Genomic DNA, 20040 nt, shown 5'->3' on the forward strand with positions numbered 1-20040 from the left:
AAATGCTTGATTGCCTTTGACCTTAACATGAACTCTAGAACCCAAAAGATCTAATCCCCCACATCCAAGAGGCCACTTGGGATGGTTAAGTTCACTGGTGTGCTCTGCTATCTGGCCATGTAAAGCTTTTTAAGTAATGAGTATAATTTTTAAACAAATTCTAAAAGAATTACTACTGTACCAGTATTCTGGGTTAAAACTGGGATGATCAGTATTTCAGTTCTGTGCCTTTTTCATTGACTCACCCTTTCCCTTTTCTCTCCACTGAATATGGCCACAAGCAGGATTCCATTCCCCCTGCTTCCCTGGTTTTAGTAAAGTCAGAATACACAGAATTTACACAACTAAAATTGTCAGTTGTTTGTCTCATTAAGAAAACACAACGTATCTCAGGTGTGTATCTCAGGTGTGTATCTCAGGTGTTCGCAGACACCTGCCGACAGCCTGAGGAGACATTTTCAGCTTATGGAGGTGAATGTGAGGCAGAGGATTTAGGCCTCCTCAACATGCTACAAACATCAACTGTCTTGTATTCTCTCAGCCATTTTGTTTTTCACCTGTGCAAGAGGTACACAGTTATTGACTACTTGAACAATCAGGCATGTCTAAGGCCTCACTGGAAGGTGGTTGCTATCCTCACCTGGTGCACTATTATCTTTGACCCTGAGGGCTTGGCAATTACAAGTCAAGTCAACTTGACATCGAGTCAACTTGACATCCAATGGGGAGCCGCCCTAAGATACCGTCACATGATTCTGGCATTGTTTCAGCTGGCTGATGGCAGACCGGTTTTACTTTGGAGAATATACAATTACCAGTGTGGTTGTTTCTGCATGTTGAAGTACAGATGAAGTATCTGCTCTCCAACAAATCTGAGTTAAGGTACCATTTTCCACTTTTAATCCACAAGTTTTCCTCTTCCACCTTTGTGCTCAGTAGGTTTCTCTGTAGCTCTGCACAGCACCATCTGGGTTTGGTTAACAGACCTCTCTGTCTCTAGGGCAGGGAGATGTGGGGTCCCCTCAACATTTCCACTCAGCCATGTGCTGGTCCTGGGTACATATTCAGCCCAGCTCGGTGTGTATTACAGCCCTACAGACATTTCCCTAGCCAAATGTCAATTTGAGAGTGTTTACATGGATAAGAGTACAGTTTCTTAACTGCAGCTCAGAGTTGATTTCAAATGTTAACAGTGGGCTGGGCATTATTTGGTAGAACAGAGAGGGAGACATGAATGGAATCAACAGAACTAGCCTCCAGGTAAGTATCACCCAACACAGTAATTCCCATCCACTGTATGAAGTTTTTTCAGCATCTTGTGACACATTGCTTTGGTTTTATGGCCCTCAGCTTTACTGTTTTCATTTACTCTTTCCACTCTCATCAGCATTATTTTCAGACACAGCAAGCACAAAACAGCAGATAAACAAAGGTAAGCATTTAGCAGCTAAAGAGCCAGATATTTCCCTCAGGAGTTGGTGGAGACCAAACTATATTGAAAAGGAGAAGCACGACTCCAAATGAATCCTATTTTTATCTGCCATATGTGTAATTAGGTAGTTTGCTGCTAACAATGTGTCATATCAACCTAAACCCTTCTTGCTGTAAAAGGCTGCTTACAGGAGTTGATGAGAGTAGTCAGACTCAAAGATAACAGTAAAGGTGAAGGCCATAAAACTAAAAGAACCACAGTCAATTGATTCTATGTTGATACAGACAGTACTGATTAATGGAGGTTTTGATTTTGTTAAGGAACCCTTCCGCCCATCACAGCAAAACTGTACCAAACAACACTGTGAACAGTGATAACTATATCACCACTTCTCTCTGCTGATCCACACCATGGTTGGAGTGGTTAGGGTTAACAGCTGTATTGTAGTTCTCACATAACTCAGTGTCTCCAAGATGTCAGACATCATTCCATTTAAGAACACACACCCATTAAAGGCCCCTGTAGGCAGGTTGGATTCCTCACCTGCTTTCCACTCACAAGAGTTCGTTAAATTACAGGCTCAACTTAACAACATAACATCAACGTCTGTGGCAACTGACTTTAAAAATACATAGCAGTGAACTAGCTCTTCAAGTTATTATCAATTTTAACAAGTGATATAATGATAGTGATGATTACAGTCTGAGTTGTTTTTCAACTCATTTCACATCACATTACATGTGGCTGAGAGGAACTGTGAAATTACAATATGGTTGTCACAAAGTCTGGGCTCCTCTCACTCTTTTTCCCAGCCCTTCCCAATCACCTCATGGTCATTTCCTTTCGAGAGACCAGTTGTAGTAAGGTTCGAAAGGAGAAGAAAAGGAGTGGAGAAACTTTTGACATACACTAAAGTGTTTACAACTGTACATGTAAAAGCTTTCATGAAGTGTGTCCAGTATGAATCTGCACCTGTTGAGGATCGACTCCTTGCAAACAGCAGTTAAGTTTAATCTACTATTTGTGATGTGCGAAACTCACAACACATTAATATTCATTTTTGCATTTCTCTTGTGCTGTCAAGCAAGTCAGCTAACTTTGGCAGCACTCACATTTAATTGTGACACCAGCTATAGTACTGCTAGCTCACAGTATCAGCTTGTTGTAAGCTTGTTGACATTACAGCTGTTAGTTTTAGTCCTATATTTACATGCCTCCGTCCCTTGCCTCCATCTCTACTACTTTTCTTAGTTTTGAAGGAGGACAGGGGACCAGAGGGTGTCAAAGTGGAGACACTGCCAGCCCAGTCCCACCAACAATGGCCCAGGATCCTCACCAAAGATCAGAGAATGCAAATGAATATCCTTTACATAAAAACATATACATACAAAAACAATAAGTTCATTAAGATGTGGCCACGCTTTAATGAGTTGAGCCTCAAATCCTATATCCTCAACTGTTAAGGATATGAGATTACGCAAAATAGGATCTCATTCCCACACATTATTTTTTTTTTCCTTCAAATGTCACCAGATGGACACTGTACAAAACAAACATAAGACTGAAACTAGGTGAACAGTCAAGCTTGGCATTTATTTATTATGTGGACATGAGCTGAGGCTACGATCTCTTTCATGCCTCAAGTCTCAAGTTGTGTTCACAAGTTTGTGAGTCAGCGTGGACGTGCTTACAGCATAGTAAATTTGGCTGAGTTGGAGAATTGTTATCAGACCATATTCTGACTGGTATCTAAGCATTACCTAGCCACACATTCATCACTCAAAAATATGTAGCCTGTGGTAAAATATTACATTTTTAAGGCCTACACTGACTATGTGTCATATCATAAATATGTATTTTCAAATTGTTTGCAATTAGTTACAGGGTTGACAAATTCATTTCTCTTTCATTTTTTGATATTCTCCTTGTTAGGTGGTGACATAATTACAATCAGCTATGCAATTAAAAGCAGTGGGTAGGCTAACAGATTTGCAATGTGATATGTTAGATGCTTATTCAGTAACCTATTTAAACAAGAGCTGTGCCAGTCATCAAATCTCAGCAATGGCAGATCTGGCTCTGTCCATAGGATGCAAGAGGGTTTTGGGGACTGCAGGGATTTTATTATGGAGAGTGATGAGTGGTTATTAAGTTGCTTTCGTCTCACAAGGCATCTTCTTCTGGAATTATGTAACACTTTGGAACCTTGGTTAAGGAGAGAAACCCAACACTAGAATGTTACACCTGTGCCCGTACAGGAGCGCTCCATGTTGGGGTTTTTGGTCACTGGGACCTTTCAGCAGGAGACTGGGGATAGGTCTATCACAGTTCAATATCAACAGAACAATGCCAGCAGTGTTGGATGCTATCAAACCATGAAGACCACCAGTCCCTGGCTCTGAATGACCTGAAACGTGAATAAAATTAAGAAAACAAAAAACACAACAACTGCATAATTATTCAAATATAGAGTATTAGCATCTGTACTAGCACATCTGTGTCTCCTGCACCACCTGCTGTGAAACTGAAGCGGACCCAGTAAGTGCAGCTTCAGGCTGCCAAGTCTGTGTCAGTGTAAGGCTGGTTCCAGCTGGCCTCCTCTAGTCAGTGTTGTGCTGCGTCTAATTCTTTCAACTCTGTTTCACCTCTGAGCACAAACTTCTGGGCCCCACTGCTTGCCTGGTAGTCAGAGTTACTAAATATGCATCTCTCTGGCAAGTTAAGGTTTCTCAACCTCTTTGTAGCCTGAAACATGGGTATGTAATTGTTTTTTAAAAAATATTTCATAAATTCATACTGGGTTAAAATATTATTATCATCTTTATTGAAACACTGTATCAGTTACAAACAGACATCACAAACTATACTATTGTTTTATAGGCCATTAAGAGCACTAAATATTCAATACCATAAAAATTCCATGTGTGTAGTCAAGCAGTGTAGGCCTATATCAGTACAAATGACTAAAAAATATAAAAAATAAAAACAGATATAGAACAAAAAATAACATAAATAATAATGGATGACAACACAGGTAAGATTGAATTAATTTGGACTGTGAAATTTAACTATTAGTAATTAGTTAAAAATTTAAAAATTTAACTAATTACTATTAGTACTATTATTACTACTAGTACTATTTCCCATCTCCTACACTATGGTGTGGGCGTCGACTGTACGTATTCCTCAGCCAGTGGGCGTGGTCGCCCTGTCGTCGGTTTAGACAGGTAACACGCTCAGAAGTGTCAGTTTGACCGGGACTATCAAACAGGTGTTCCAAGTCACCGAGCTCAGCAACACGGTCAGTACGTGGATCTCTTACCACTGGAAGGTTTAGGGTTACGAGTTTACTCAGTCAAAGTTCACGATAACATTTTCTTTTTCAGTAAGTTGTACAAAATGAGAGGAAGATACAAAAGAAAGGACCCGAGAGAAAGAAGTGATGAAACAGCAGACGCCGTTGCTGAGCTTTCCCCTCTGTCAGGTGACACCGCGGTGGGCTTGACCGAGCCTGACACACCTCTCCCGGTTTACACGTCAAGGATGTGGGTTGCAGTAAAAAAGGTACTTGTTCTGGTAATGCATTTACGAGCTCATTTGCGGTGTTGTGAGTGTGTTGTGGCCTGTGTAACGTGGTGTTGGACTCAGTGGGCGTACACGCCTCATACGAAGATACATTTTTTTGTTAGTTTTTCGACGAACATATCAGACTTGTTTTATTTTTTTTTATTTATTTATTTTTAGCTACGTGTAGCTAATAAACTGCTAACTGGCTGTATGATTAATATGAATAATCAGTAACAGTGATGTAACTATGCCTGTTAAGTAAATGTAGTGGAAGAAACAAAAAAATAGTGGTACTAAATAATAGTAAAGTAATAAAATGGAAAACACGAATAAAGTAGGCCTTCAAGTACCTCAAACATTTTCCACCTCAGTAAAAAAAAAAGAGAGAGAAGTTAAACACAAATAATGGCTTGACATTGGTAGACAGCCATCATGATCAAAATATATCAGGTCGCCATTTTTGGTATCAGACAGTAAAGATACAGGTAAAGGATGAAAAAATAATTTTTGTTCCAGCATTGCTTGGCAAATACCTTTACAGTCATACTGATGTCCATTACAGCTATCAAAAGCTCCAGCTGTATAGTTCCTCCAGGTATATAGTCTCAGAACAATTCTATGTAAAGCCTGTTAGAGCATGTTAAGTATGAATCTACAGTGATTACAGTTCAAACAGTAGTATTTCATATTAATAACAGTCTCTCTGAATCTCAGGTGCAAGATGTTCCATTTATGGAAATGAGAAGGTCTACCTTGGAGTACGTGTCAAAATGCCAGTAAAGGATCTGCTGAGAAACATCCGTCTAGCTCAAGGGTGGGAACCTCAGGATTTTCAGGTATATTCGTAAATATGGAAACATTCAGTCAAAATATAGACACAGTCAAGTTATGGTTTGGTCTTCTTTTACACAATCCCTGATGAAGAAAAGAAGTCTAAAGAAATGAACAAAGTCACATCAGCTCACAATTAGCTTAGATATTTGAAGCACTTTTGGTTATGTATTTAGTATTTACCTGTTTTTTCCAGTTAGGGAAAACTAATATGATTATATTTATTTAATAATAAAACCTGATTTGTTTTTTTTGTTAAATTTAGGAGCATTTGTGAAAGACGTGCCTCTCGTGAGAGTGGTGCACTACATTGTGTGAATTATCCCCTTGATGGTGGCGCTGTTGTAAATATTTGCATAATAGAAAAACCTCATCGCTGTAAACTGGCCATGACATGCTCTTGTGTTCATGCCAGTTGAGAAAATATGAGCCTGTGTCTTATTGTATGTGGCTTTCCAAGCATGAGTCTGGTTATCTCAAGTCAGCTTTATCCTTATTTTCATGATGCCTTGGACTTTAGAGTCTATATCCACATTTGTTTGCACTTACATTCACATAACTACTATGGCTTGTTGAAAGGAGACCTGAGACATACCCGTTCACTGCACTTTTGTCTGTTAGACAAAAGAAAACTACTGCTTGTCTGTTAGACAAAATCTACACTGCTTACCTTAGATGTGAGCCGACACTGTTACACCATACCAAGATGTACTTTTATGTTTGTGTTTATGTCTGAAAAGAAAACAATTTGCAGTGATGCAACTGTTGTTTTTCTCTTTTTTCACATCACACTAATGTATGAATTCAGGAGACCTGCAGCAAAACATTCAAAGGTCAGTAAAACCCAGATCATTATAGTCATTTAGGTGTGGTGGAGATTTTTCTCTCTCCTTTAGCAGCTAATGTGCTTTATCCTGTCAGTTAGATACAGAAGTGATTGGCTTAGAACCATTAAGCAACAAAACCTACAGGACACCAGCCTGCAATATGCCTGCTAAACTCTGGCTGTACTTTGTTGGTAAACATACTGCAGAGTACTCTCAGATTTAAACTTGACTGTTGCTTCCACAGGAGACAAGAAACGAGTCAAAACTCGCACAGGACGCCGAACTACCAAGGTGAGTGTTTAAAGACATAGATCCCAGCCCCTCCCCTGAGGCTCCTTTGCTTTATGTAAAAGGCAGGTTTATGGAACACTATCAATCACATGTCAGTTTTGAGGAGTAGTTCAGATAACACTGCATAACTTGGCTGTCTTTGGTTGTCAGAGAAAACACCCAACAAAAAGCCTGGAGGAGCTGGCAATCATTGTTGAGGTGCTGGAGGAGGATCTTAAGACTGGAAACACATACTGCTCCCTTTCCCAATGTCCCCCCTCCTCTGAACCTCCACTGTCCCCTGAGCTGTCTCCAACTGGTAAATGATTTGGACCAGATCTAAATTTATATTGTTATGCTTCAAAATATGACATAAATGAATATTTTAACAGCAACTATGACCACCATTCCATATCTTCTCTTCAACATACAGGGTACAACAGTGATGAGTCGGATGAAATGATCCCCAGCCCCAGTCCTACATGACCTACTCACCAGGCACAGCAGAGTACTACCAGGTCCCATCTCCTCCTGGCTTATGCATGGAGGCCTTCAGCCCTCCAGCACAAACATGGAAAGAGATAGTGAAAGAGGGGAGGAGTGGTTTGATCCCCAGAACCACAACTGGAACCTGAACAGCTATGCTTTCTTCTGGACCCAGCTGCAGAAAGAGGAGAACCAACTGAGAGACATCTCCGATGCAGTGCTGCTGGCCACTGACGGACAAGGCAGAGCGTAAGTTTGGTACAAGTGAAATTTATATGTGTGGAAAAGAGGGAGCTTAAGCGATGTCTCTTGAGTCGGCGTTGGTTGGAGCTGAAGAGTACAAGTTAGAAAGAAGTGAGCTTACCAGACTTCTGTAGCCCACTCCTCATCTCTGCATGAGTGCCTTGAGGCTACATTAGCCACTATTAGCATAACACTCCTGAGTCTACAGCCAAACTATCTGCAGCTGAGTTGCATTGAGGTAATGTAGGCACCATATTTTGGCAAGAAAGAAGGATGTGTGAAATGAAAAAGAAAATATCATTGGTTTTGCTCCATTGCTTTTGATCTCTTTTTTTAAACATGAGTCTGACAATGTTACAGAGGAGCAAAGTATTTCATAAAATAAAACCACATTTTAAATGACTGCAAGTCAAGGTGATTTAGAGTGTGGCAGACTGCAAAGGATTCCAGAGCTTAAAGTTTCAGGGTCCTGGTTTTGTTCATACACTTGAATAGAGCAGAACCATCATTAAGGGGAAAACACCTTTGCTTTACCTACTTTGACAAGTCAGTACATAGAGCCAATCTTGCAGTTTAGTCCCACTTTCTTACTTCAGGAAACACTTTAACTATATATATAGCCCAGGTTCAGACTTGTTAATCTCATATTAGATTGTATGCTGCCTCTTTGTGTCAGTGAATATCTTTTGCCTAAACATGTTGGAATGTGTTTGTCCCTCCAGAGCTCTCCATAAAGTGGCATGTGTTGGAAGAGGGCACTGGGTTACGCCATTGCTAAAAGGATGGCTGCACTCAACAGCCTGGACTTTAAAGACTCTGATGGAATGGTACAGTACTTTAGATTTACAGTAGATTTACATCTCTAGTTTTTATATAAATCCTTAATTTCATTATTATTATTCCATGATTATTGTCACCAACCAAGTAATTTAGCAAAGCTGCCAAGTCTTACAAATACTAGTTTAATTAAGTCAGTCTGAAGCCAGTTTACACAATATAATGGCATAATAAAGATTCATACTGGACAGTATGGAAGGTTGATTAACTTACCAATTTTTTACAGCTGTACGTTGTCAGATCATTCATCTGTTCAGTGTTTAAATGTCTGGTGGATACAGTTGTTGCTGCCTTAACCACAGATATGAGGGAACAAATTCATAATGATAGCTTTTGATAGCTGTAATGGACATCAGTATGACTGTAAAGGTATTTGCCAAGCAATGCTGGAACAAAAATTATTTTTTCATCCTTTATCTGTATCTTTACTGTCTGATACCAAAAATGGCGACCTGATATATTTGATCATGATGGCTGTCATAATGATAGGGTGGAACATTTTCTGCAAATGAATGTTCATGATGTAGTTGTCTCATCATTGGAAAATGTGTAGTGCGTTAATGAGTTAATGTCCCTCTGTTCCCAGACTGCCCTCCTGCATGCGGCGAATCACAACCATCACCTTATGGTGCAGATCTGATCAGTCTGGGGGCCAACGTCAATGAGACAAACAACTTAGGAAAGTCCTGCCTCCACCTGAGTGCTGAGAAAGGCTACATCCGGGGTCCTGGAGGTTAGAGCTTTGCTTTCCTCTCTGCTGCTCAAAATGCATTTGGGACAGGGTCTCTGTTGTTTGTTGTTACATGTCACGTGTTATTTCAGCCAGAGTATTTGGGCAAAACATGAGTGGATGATGCGCCTCATCATTGGATTCAAGGATTTATTTTTAAATGACACTTAGAGGCTGCAGATTACATGTCAAACTTTGGAAAATTACACTACACTGTAACCTACCGTTCATTTCTTTTCTGTTTTCCCCATTACAGAAATGTTTTTATGCAGCTCATAAGCGTTACTCATGTAGCAGATCACGTTTACTTTTAAAAAGCAACATGATCGCATTTGTTACAAGTTATTGGATGCCACAGATATCGTGACCTCTGATCCAGACTAACAGGTTATTCAGGTACATGTATATTTGTCTTCATGTCACAAAGGCTTCATCTGTGTCAGTAAATGAAGCCCTCAAAATGGCTCAGATGAGCTCTGACGAAAACTAACCGAGCCGGTTTTGTAACACCTGCTGCCTACAGCATATCATTTCATGTCATCCTTTGGTCGTTCAATGTGCTTCAGCTCACTTCACCAGTGTCATGTGTTGAGTGAAGTTGTATCTGTAGGTTCTGTTTATTTATGATGGATGACTCATTCTATGCGTGCTGTAGAGAACAATGAGGAACAGTATATCATATAGGACTTACCACAGTGGGTCCTTGCATTAAGATCATTCTGTAGTCGTGTACAGACACAGAAGCAGTTATTTCAGGTTTTCATAGGTGAAGCTAAGTAGCAACTTGGGTAACCTACCATTACGTTTCCAAGCAAATGTTTCTTTGTGTTCACTTTTATATCACAGCTGAAGTACACACAGCACATGTTGTTGGACAAGACTGAAGTGTTTTTCCACTGTTTGTGGAGAGCACATCTGAGGTCAACACAACCACAGACCTTATCTTCTTTTAGCCACACTTTAGTAGTAGTAGTAGCAGTAGTGCTACAACGGCTGTTGTAGTACCTTCAAGTGTGACCTGAAACATGGCTACATGTTTGTGCTTGTGCTTTATTCTCATTTGAGAAGTATTTTTAAAGCCGATGAGAGGAACTGATGTTGGTATTTCTTGGAATCTTGGTAATTTGAATGTATATATTTACTTAGTATATATGTTTTCTTTTAGGTTCTGAAACACACAATGATGGATGGTGTGTACGTTGATGTTGAAGCCACTGATAACTGTGGTACGTACTTAAACCTAAAACCTTATACTGTGTGTGTGTGTAGGGCAGGGGTGCCTAGGTATCACAACAACGTGCCCTCTGTATGTAGTGAATGCACTGTCTCAACTAAAATAGCAATAATCTGCAACAGAGTAAAAAGTGGCACTGAAAGTCTCTGTTTGACTAGGTTTAGACTTACCAGAGAGGTTTGAGTTCATTTCATTAATTTTGTGTTTTTCTTTGTTGGTTACCATTTTACAGTTAGGTTTAGGTATGTTTAAATGTTCAAGTTAAAGAGTCAGGTGTGGATCTGGAGAATGAGAGCTCCTCAGAAGTCCAGTAATCCAAATATGTTTTATTCTCAGGAATGAGTGTCCTCCAATGTGCCTCGGTGGCTCTGAAGGCCACAGTGTGTGAGCTGGAAAGCAGTAAATCCCCTGATCACACCAGACTCCACACGCTCCGCAAAGGACAGATGATGGAGACCCTGGAGTGTCTGCTGTACATGGGCAGCTACCTTCATACCATGGTATGTCACTCTGTAATAGCTAGGATTTTGGTGTCTTTTCATGTTGCATGGAAAAAAAAATTACAAATTCAGAGACGTCAGATCATTAACTATTACACTAGAAACTCTGTACTCCTACCATGTGGCATAGATCATGTTCCAGCATCTGCTATTTGAAAGAAATAATACTGGATAAGATGTGACCATGTGTTCATTTCTTAGGAAAGCTACTCTTTTGACAGAATCAGTTGTCACAAGCAGTTTTAGCCAGAAGACATTCACACAAATTAAAGCGTTGAAGACAAGTTGTCCTTGTTTGTAGTTCAGCTTTTTGGCAGGGCAGTGCTGGATAGTGAAGAGCAAAACAAATGATGACTCATTGTGAACTAGTATGTATTTACAAAGATATTGGTTCCTCCCTCTTCGCCTTTGGTTGTCATATTGAGTATGAGTAGAGAGTAGAGTATGCGATTGTAAAGTACTGTTAAGTATGCTGGTATGCTTTTGAAGTGTCATGCAAAGAAATTGTTGAAATGGTTGCGAGGTTCTGTGTAATGAGGACAAGTAGACTCACAGGCTGATTGAACAGCAGCGTCATTTTACTAAACTTGCGAAAAGTGTTGATAACAATAGGAAATCATGAAATTAGACACTGTGCTGACATAAAGCCCTTTGATTTAGGGCTGGCATGTCCCTCAGGACAACTTGACTGTTTTTACCCCCAAATCCTTTGTTGTCTCTCCCTTTTTCATCTATCACCAGTTGTTTCAGTATTTATTCAAACCAGGCGATTACAAATGTAGGCTACCACCATATCCACACAGGTAAACAGACAAGAAAGAATTTTAGAAACAAAGAATATTATGAATATACCATAAAATTTTGTACTGTATATTCATGTCTCCTCACAATAAAATGTAATAACTGTGGTTAATCCTCTGACCCTTAGTCTAGCACCACCATGATGTCAGACAAATGCTACTCAACAGAACTTTGTGTATGGTGCTAATTAAAAAAATGCTAGCATGCTAAACAAAGACAGTAAACATGGTAAACGTCAGACCTACTAAACATCAACATCTTAGCTTTCATTATAGTGACCTCACAGAGCTTGATAAATCATGTATTCCATCACCAAAATAGTTGTATTTAGACATCTGTATGTTAACAGATTATCCAGAGTCTTTTAATCATTAACTCATTTTATCTTCTCTTTCTCAGGGAAGCCAGAGCATGCAACCTAGAACTGCTTGACCCTCTGGCACATCTGCCCGGCAGGGCATTTTGGAGACCCAACAGTAATGTTCTCAGTTGATTCAGACTTGAATTTGTCTTGGAGAGTGGGGTTAGTGGGGTTCTTTTATCTCCAAGAATCAGTTCAGGCCTGTCATGTAAAGCATCTGACGTTTTGTGTGTGGTAAAAATGCCTGACTTGCAATCAGGTATTTATTGTGACCTGCACAAAAACGACAGGTGCCCATTAGCTGGTTTCTGTGAAACTTCCATTGTTTGTTACATTGGAGTAACAAGTTGTCCTCAGGTTAGTGTGTCTGTGGAGATCCAGGTGTAAAAGGAGAATATTTTAGAAACATGAATGAAAAATAGAAACTCTTGGCTTTTTCATGCCAGTTTCAAGGGTCCAGTCTTGTTTTAAAAGTCTGACCTCTAAATACAGTTAGTTCCCAGCAGGGAGGGAAAGTGATAATTTGTTTATGGGACTGTTTTTAGATTATAATATTCAAGCAGCAGCAGCACAGTTTGTTGCTGTATATAATCCAAAAAACCTTTGATTCCATCGACTGGGCTGATGAAGTTTTTTGTCAAGAACTGGTCAGTATATCTGTGAGTAAAGATTATTCTGTTGTACAACCTGGACACTAGTCCTCCCCACTGGTCCCACCTTGACTTGTAGTCAGAGAGATTTGCAGTCATAGAATTTACATATTGGATCTTTTAAATGACATTTGTACTAGAGGACATGACAAGTTTTAGTGAGTAATGTATGGTGATGAGGAGTAAATATGGTTTCATTTGACTGCCTTCACATGACTCAACCCATTTAAAATCACAGTTTTTAGTCTCATGTGCAAGGAGTTTGCTTTTGTGTACACATTACTTCTTAGCATACACTCATACAGAGCACTTTATTATGAACACCTGGACATCTGTTTATTCATGCAGTTATCCAATCAGCCAATCATGTGGCAGCAGGGCAATGCATAACATCATGCAGATACAGATCAGAAGCTTCAATTCACATCAAACATTACCCCGTGAATTTCACACACAACAGTCTCTAGAGTTTACTTAAAATGGTAAACACTCTCTACAAATGTGGTGAGCAAAAAAGTATTTCAGAATGCACAACACGTCAAACATTGAGGCAGATGGCCACGTAACCAACCTGCCTTGAAGGTGTACGGAATGTAGTACGTAATGTTCTCATTGCACACTTTTGGCCCCTTTATACGAATTAATAATTGCATGAATGCCAATTTATCATCACCCAATGACTATTTCCAGCATGATAATGCACCATGTCACAAAGTAAAAGAAATCTCAAATTGGTTTTTATCAATATAACAATAAGCTCAGTGTACCTCACTGGCCTCCCCTGTCACCAGATCTGAATCCATGTCAACATGGATCGGAATCTCAAAGGAATATCTTCTTGTGGAATCCATCCCACAGAGCCTCAGTTTTGAGAGCAATATGAGGCCCTACTCACTATTAACATGGTGTTCCTAATAAAGTGCTTGGTAAAGGTATAGTTAGGTTTGTCTACAACTATATAGTACATGTGTAAAATGTGATGTTATACATCTGTTTTTGAAAATTTACATGAATTAATATGCTTAAAGGAATATTTAAGCATTTTTGGTATATACAGTTGTTTGCTTTCTTATTGGGAGTTAGACAAGAGTATCACTTTATTACACTTAATTTCTTTGTGTTCATTAGAGCGGTGTTTAAAATGTGTTTAGCTTGGGCTGCTTAGCTAAAAGACAAGAAGCAGGGAGAAGCAAGACACTCACAAGCAAAATCAAAGATGCCTTTCAACAACTCTGAAGCTGTCAAAAGTACACATTGTATCATCTGTATGTGACTAGCAAGCTGTACTTTCAACCTATAGACAAGAAAAGCTCTCTTCTTGCTTTTCCCCTGTATACAGGTTTTGTGCTAAGCTAAGCCAAACACTAATATCTCCTAGACTTTGACATATGCTATCGAGATAATGACTTCAAGATGATGACTTCATTTATGAGTGGTCATAATGTTTTGGCTCTCTGTTTATGTTATTACTTTAAGCCATCTATGAGCTATTCTTGGGAACTGTGATACTTGATTATGACTCACATCAGTTAGAGCCATATGATCTATGCTGTCAGTAATTTACTTTTAAAATGTATTGCTAAATCTTGTTTAGTCATTAACACTCCTCTGGAGAATTCATGTTTTTTCACAGAGGATTTGTCTGAATTCTCAAAGAGCTCGTTTTCTAGTTGACACTGGATAACTTCACTTTGTTTTTCCTATTTTGAATAAATATGATGTGTTTCTGGGTTCACCTATGCTCAGATTAAGATAATGGTGAGAGGTCTAGGAAGTTATGTAGTGATCTATTCTTCATAGTTTAATATTGTGGTGGTGGGCAACAGTGAAAAAGATAAGACTACATTAATGTAGCTACATATGACAACATGAGAGATTTATACAGACAACACAGAGAACAGTTACTACTGATAAATGTGAGAAGTGATAGATGGTCACTTAGTGGTAGTGCAGAGCTAATATTACATTGATAGATTTATTGTTGTCATATCTGGTCTATAGTGGACCAGCTATATATAACATACCCCTGCTGCTGTATAACATACAGCAGGGGTCACGTGTATATCAAAAACCAACAGGGCAGGTTTTTTTTTTTTTTTACTTATTGAAGAGTACTTTTATACGCTTGAATGAATGACATAATTTTGTTCATTTACTCTTGCATATTAATACATGGCATTTTGCTACTTAGATTATAATATAAGGTCATGTTAAATTTATGTTCTTATGAAAGTTTAGTTGATCACCTAGGTGCTTGTTCTACCTTGCAGGGACATCGTAGTTTTATTCAGCTCTTAGAGGTTTTACAGTGGGAAGGTTACAAAACTAATTAAAGCTGCGAGCAGCGTTGAACGGGCCCTCGCACCCGGCGCCCGTCGGGGGGAGCGGCGACCGCGGACCCCGGCAACCGCGGGGTCAACGCAGGTCGCAGGGCACACGCTGGCGTAACAGTTCACACTTCCGAGATGTAAAAATTTTAAATAAAAGCTTTTACGCTAATTATTTTCTGTGATAATATTTTTCAGAGCTCATCATCTGTGACAGCTCTTGGCTCTCTTGACTGTAACCTCCCTGTGGCAGCTTCTCACAGACTCAATCAACTCCTCTTCCCCTCCCCCCTCAAACACAAACACAAACACACACACACACACACACACACACACACACACAGATACCCCCTCCCAAAAGGAGATAAAACTCAGTTTTAACTTGAGTTTAAAAGCTTTGAGCTTTGAGCAAAAGCATTTTTTTAAGTTCTGTTATTGGGTGCATATATAAATCATTTATGCTTAAACAAGGCTTATAATGAAGTTATTTGAACAGTGAATATCTCATCTGCCTAAAGTCAGGGCGAAGCCACTAACCAGCTGTAGGGATGGGTATCATTAGGATTTTATCTTTATCCATACAGACCCCTATCAGTCCAGCTCAGACTGTTACTGGTTTAAGAGAGTGAAGTTTATAGCAATTTGCAAAATTTGGAGATTAGTGACAAACTAACCAGTTAGACTACATACAGACAAGCTTTCATTTTAGCTGTTAGTAACAGTTTGCCATGAGCTTAACCAGCGTGCTGTGCTTCCTGTTAAACATGTTATGAGACTGTGGACAAGGCTGAAATATTACTTTACTAACTACTTGCCGAACAGGCGCTTTGACAAAGAAAAGGTAAAGGCCAGCAGCTTTTACTTTTCAATGCACTTGTCGTCAACTTGAGTGGCTTATATTCAGCTGGTTCACCTCGACGCCCGTGGACCTAGTGCACTTTTCCTGTCGCCGTACACTGAGTAACACGAAAAAATCAGCTGACCCCGTGTGAAATTTCCTAACTGATCAAAACCAAACTGTAAAGACAGCATCAATCCACGCTCAGCTTTGGTCAAGGGGAGACATATGGGAGAAGATGAGTAGAGAGATGGAAAGAAACAGAAAGGGTGATGGAGAAAGATTACATGAATTCAAAATAACCTACAATTCCTTAAAATTAATTTGAAGCCAGTTTAATTTTTTGAGCCAGCTTTGACATCTGCAGATATGAGTTTCTGAAGAGGGGCCTGCTGAGGTTAGATGTGCTGAATAATATCCATTTTCATATCAGAAAAACACTGCATTAAACATTGTCTTAGCTCACTGAGCTGAGGTCAACAGGTAATATAACCAACCTGTGAGGTGGCTCACCCCCGTAAGATAAACACATAAATGATCCCTGATAGAACCGATAATTAAAGGCACATCAGTGACAGGGAATGCTATTAAAACTAAACTATAAACTGGTGACATTAACTGCAAAAGAAGATTTTTATTGATACATTTCAGGTAGAATTTAGTTTTCAATAAGGAAAATGCTGTAAGAAACCTGAATTTGTTGCAACAAATTTAAAATAAAAGCTTTTATGCTAATTATTTTCTGTGATAATATTTTTCAGAACTCATCATCTGTGACAGCTCATGGCTCTCTTGACTGTAACCTCCCTGTGGCAGCTTCTCACAGACTCAATCAACTCCTCTTCCCCTCCCCCCTCAAACACACACACACAGACACACACACACAGAGACCCCCTTCCAAAAACCCATCAAAGAGTAATACAATGGCTCCATCTGTAGGATAAAGTAGAGAGTCGCAACAGGAAGTTACCCCAAAATCTGAGGTTTCAAACAGGAAGTTGGGTTTCCGAACTTTGACGGGCCAGAACCGGCACACGCTTCGACCCAAACTCACAATTTTCGGAGCCAGTCTTCCAAAAATTGTCAAGGAGGGCTGACAACATTTGAAGTGAATCTGGTCACCCGTCTAGAAACTGGACATCACACTATAAAATATGTCATTTCCTGCTATAAATAGGTGGCGCTACAACAATTGTATGAATATTGACATATGGATGTGTGCAGATAGGTACCATTAACAATCCTGTAAAGTTTGATGCAGTTTGGACAAAGTATGGCCGAAATATAGCAAAAATAAAGCAACTTCCTGTTTCGTGGCGAGTGATCGAACTTTCAGGGGCCATAACTTCCACGCCCTTCAATGAAAAGTCCGAAACTTTTGCAATTTAACTTCGTCTATGTCTTAAGAACAAATTATCAAATTTTGAAGTCAATCGGATAATGCGTCTAGGACTAGTTCGCGTTCAAGCGACCCCTGGAAATGGCCAAAAACACACAATTTTGTCACCTTCCGGTCAAAATAAAAATACTTTCTGTTGGGTTTAGAATATGGCTCCAAGAGACTTTTTGGTGCGTCATGGGATGTTACATATGTGTGCAGATTTTCAGATTTTTAGGCGCAACGGGCTTGAGGGGCTGTTCCGTTTAAAAATGTAGGTGGCGCTACCGAGGCCATTTTGCCACACCCATGCTCAAGACCCCTAAATTATTAAATTTTTCGCCGTGCCTGACGCGTCTGCAAATTTTCAGGAGTTTTGACGCATGTTAAGGCCCTCAAAAAGGCGATCAAAGAGGCGGAAAAAGAAGAAAAAAAAATAATAATAATAATAATAATAATAAACCGACCGAAAACAAGAGGGTCCTTGCAACTCGTTGCATGGCCCCGTTGGGCCCACGCAACTCGTTGCTCGGGCCCTAATAATAATAATAATAATAAACCGAACGAAAACAAGAGGGTCCTTGCAACTCGTTGCATGGCCCCGTTGGGCCCACGCAACTCGTTGCTCGGGCCCTAATAATAATAATAATAATAAACAGACCGAAAACAAGAGGGTCCTTGCAACTCGTTGCATGGCCCCGTTGGGCCCACGCAACTCGTTGCTCGGGCCCTAATAATAATAATAATAATAATAATAAACAGACCGAAAACAAGAGGGTCCTTGCAACTCGTTGCATGGCCCCGTTGGGCCCACGCAACTCGTTGCTCGGGCCCTAATAATAATAAACCGAACGAAAACAAGAGGGTCCTTGCAACTCGTTGCATGGCCCCGTTGGGCCCACGCAACTCGTTGCTCGGGCCCTAATAATAATAATAATAATAATAAACAGACCGAAAACAAGAGGGTCCTTGCAACTCGTTGCATGGCCCCGTTGGGCCCACGCAACTCGTTGCTCGGGCCCTAATAATAATAAACCGAACGAAAACAAGAGGGTCCTTGCAACTCGTTGCATGGCCCCGTTGGGCCCACGCAACTCGTTGCTCGGGCCCTAATAATAATAAACCGAACGAAAACAAGAGGGTCCTTGCAACTCGTTGCATGGCCCCGTTGGGCCCACGCAACTCGTTGCTCGGGCCCTAATAAAACTGATCTGATGGTTGTAGAATTTGCTGCTTTTCTAGCACAAGATTTTTTTTTCTTTTACAGTGAAGCAGAACTTCACTGTAGATTCAACAAATGTGCATGCAGTACATACAGTAAACCGTGAAAGTTGTGATCATAAAGTCTCAAAATCTTGAAAGGAAAAATGATGAATTCCGCACAGAATTTTCCTGCAAACTGTCCTTATTGATTCCATGATAAAATGACTTGTGCTGAGGGGATAAGTGGCAAACAGAAGCTTTGCTCAGTTTGTTGGCAGAGAAGGACACTCTGCTCATTCACAGAGGCATTTCCTGACTGTTGAGGTCATTAGGCCCATCAAAGCCTCAGACACACAGGAATAACCAAATCTAACTGTGGCTACACTAATCAGACCTGTTAGTACTCCTGTCTTGCTTGCCCCCCTCTCTCTCTGCATTTATTTTGTACACTGAGTGAACAAGAAAACCACATTAGTGTTACTCCAGTGTTTGTAATTTCCCAGTCCGATAGGCAGCAGAATAATATTAGTGACTATTATTAGAGGACAGGAAATCATCAGTAGCAGTAATGCTGGGTAATGACATTTGAGGAGGGAAGCAGGGAGGTGGACAGGGCAGGAGAGGAAAACATCTTCCCTTGTTATTCCAAAACAGGTCTGACTCCTTGCCTGTGGTGAACTTCCAAGCCTCAGTGGAGAAGAGGTCAAGAAAGACACACATAGAAACACAATCCTCGAATGTTACTGTGTCGTCTTCGAGAAGTGCTGTCTTTGGCCCGGTTTGGCCTTTGTTTCTCACAAAAACTCTAGAAATCCCTCTCTACCTGTCAACATTTCACGGCAGCATTCATCATCATTATGGTCATTACTGCTTCTCTCTGGGCTGTTGTTGGGGATAAGCTCAGGCTTAGATGCTGTCTGCAGGACACTACAGTCCTGAGGTCAATGGCTACAGCTCCACCCTTGTTTTCTGCTCATGGGGAGAAAGAGAAAAGAAAGGCAGATGAAGCATAAACACAATTAAAGACACACAAAAACACAGCACGTAGACTGAGACAGACTGTGTTTCAAGTAGCATTGTTTCTTTCTTCATCATTCATCAAGACAGTAATGCAGAGGGATACATTCATTTCTATTGGTCTGAACCAGCAGAATTATTATCTCTGACATGCACTGGAATGCAGCTGGAGGAGAGAGAGAGAGAGAGAGAGAGAGAGAGAGATAGGGGTGGTTCAAAGTGTTGCCAGACCAGCTCAGTTTGACGTAGTGGTGTAAGAGAAAGAAACAGGAAGGAAAGAATGGGAGTGGAAGAGCGACAGAAAGACGGAGGCAAGGGAAACAGACACAAAAAAAAATCAGTGTGACATCTGTTGAACACACACAGACTCACTGTGCAGGGAGTGGAACAACTTACACACAGCAATGACAACAACTCTCTGCTGTCAATCACAGCCTGTAGCCATGACAACAGGTCTCTGGCCAGATGTGTACGTGCCAGCTTGAGCGCACAGTCAGCAAGTATCCAA

General features: G+C 40.2%; 1 protein-coding gene across 1 annotated transcript; it reads left to right on the forward strand.

Moving 5' to 3' along the window:
* The first annotated feature begins 4589 nt into the window (after nt 1-4589).
* On the forward strand, nt 4590-12525 carry LOC108902491 (NF-kappa-B inhibitor zeta). The gene is made up of 13 exons (XM_051072961.1): nt 4590-4649; nt 4975-4996; nt 5714-5835; nt 6639-6663; nt 6902-6948; nt 7099-7246; nt 7361-7402; nt 7446-7662; nt 8393-8483; nt 8850-8862; nt 9080-9226; nt 10794-10957; nt 12158-12525. Exons 1-13 carry the CDS (start codon nt 4590-4592, stop codon nt 12188-12190), a joined length of 1131 nt encoding a protein of 376 aa, XP_050928918.1. The 3' UTR covers nt 12191-12525.
* Nucleotides 12526-20040: the final 7515 nt, after the last annotated feature.

Source organism: Lates calcarifer, linkage group LG1 (genome assembly GCF_001640805.2).
Source record: "Lates calcarifer isolate ASB-BC8 linkage group LG1, TLL_Latcal_v3, whole genome shotgun sequence".
Classification (NCBI taxonomy): domain Eukaryota; kingdom Metazoa; phylum Chordata; class Actinopteri; family Centropomidae; genus Lates; species Lates calcarifer.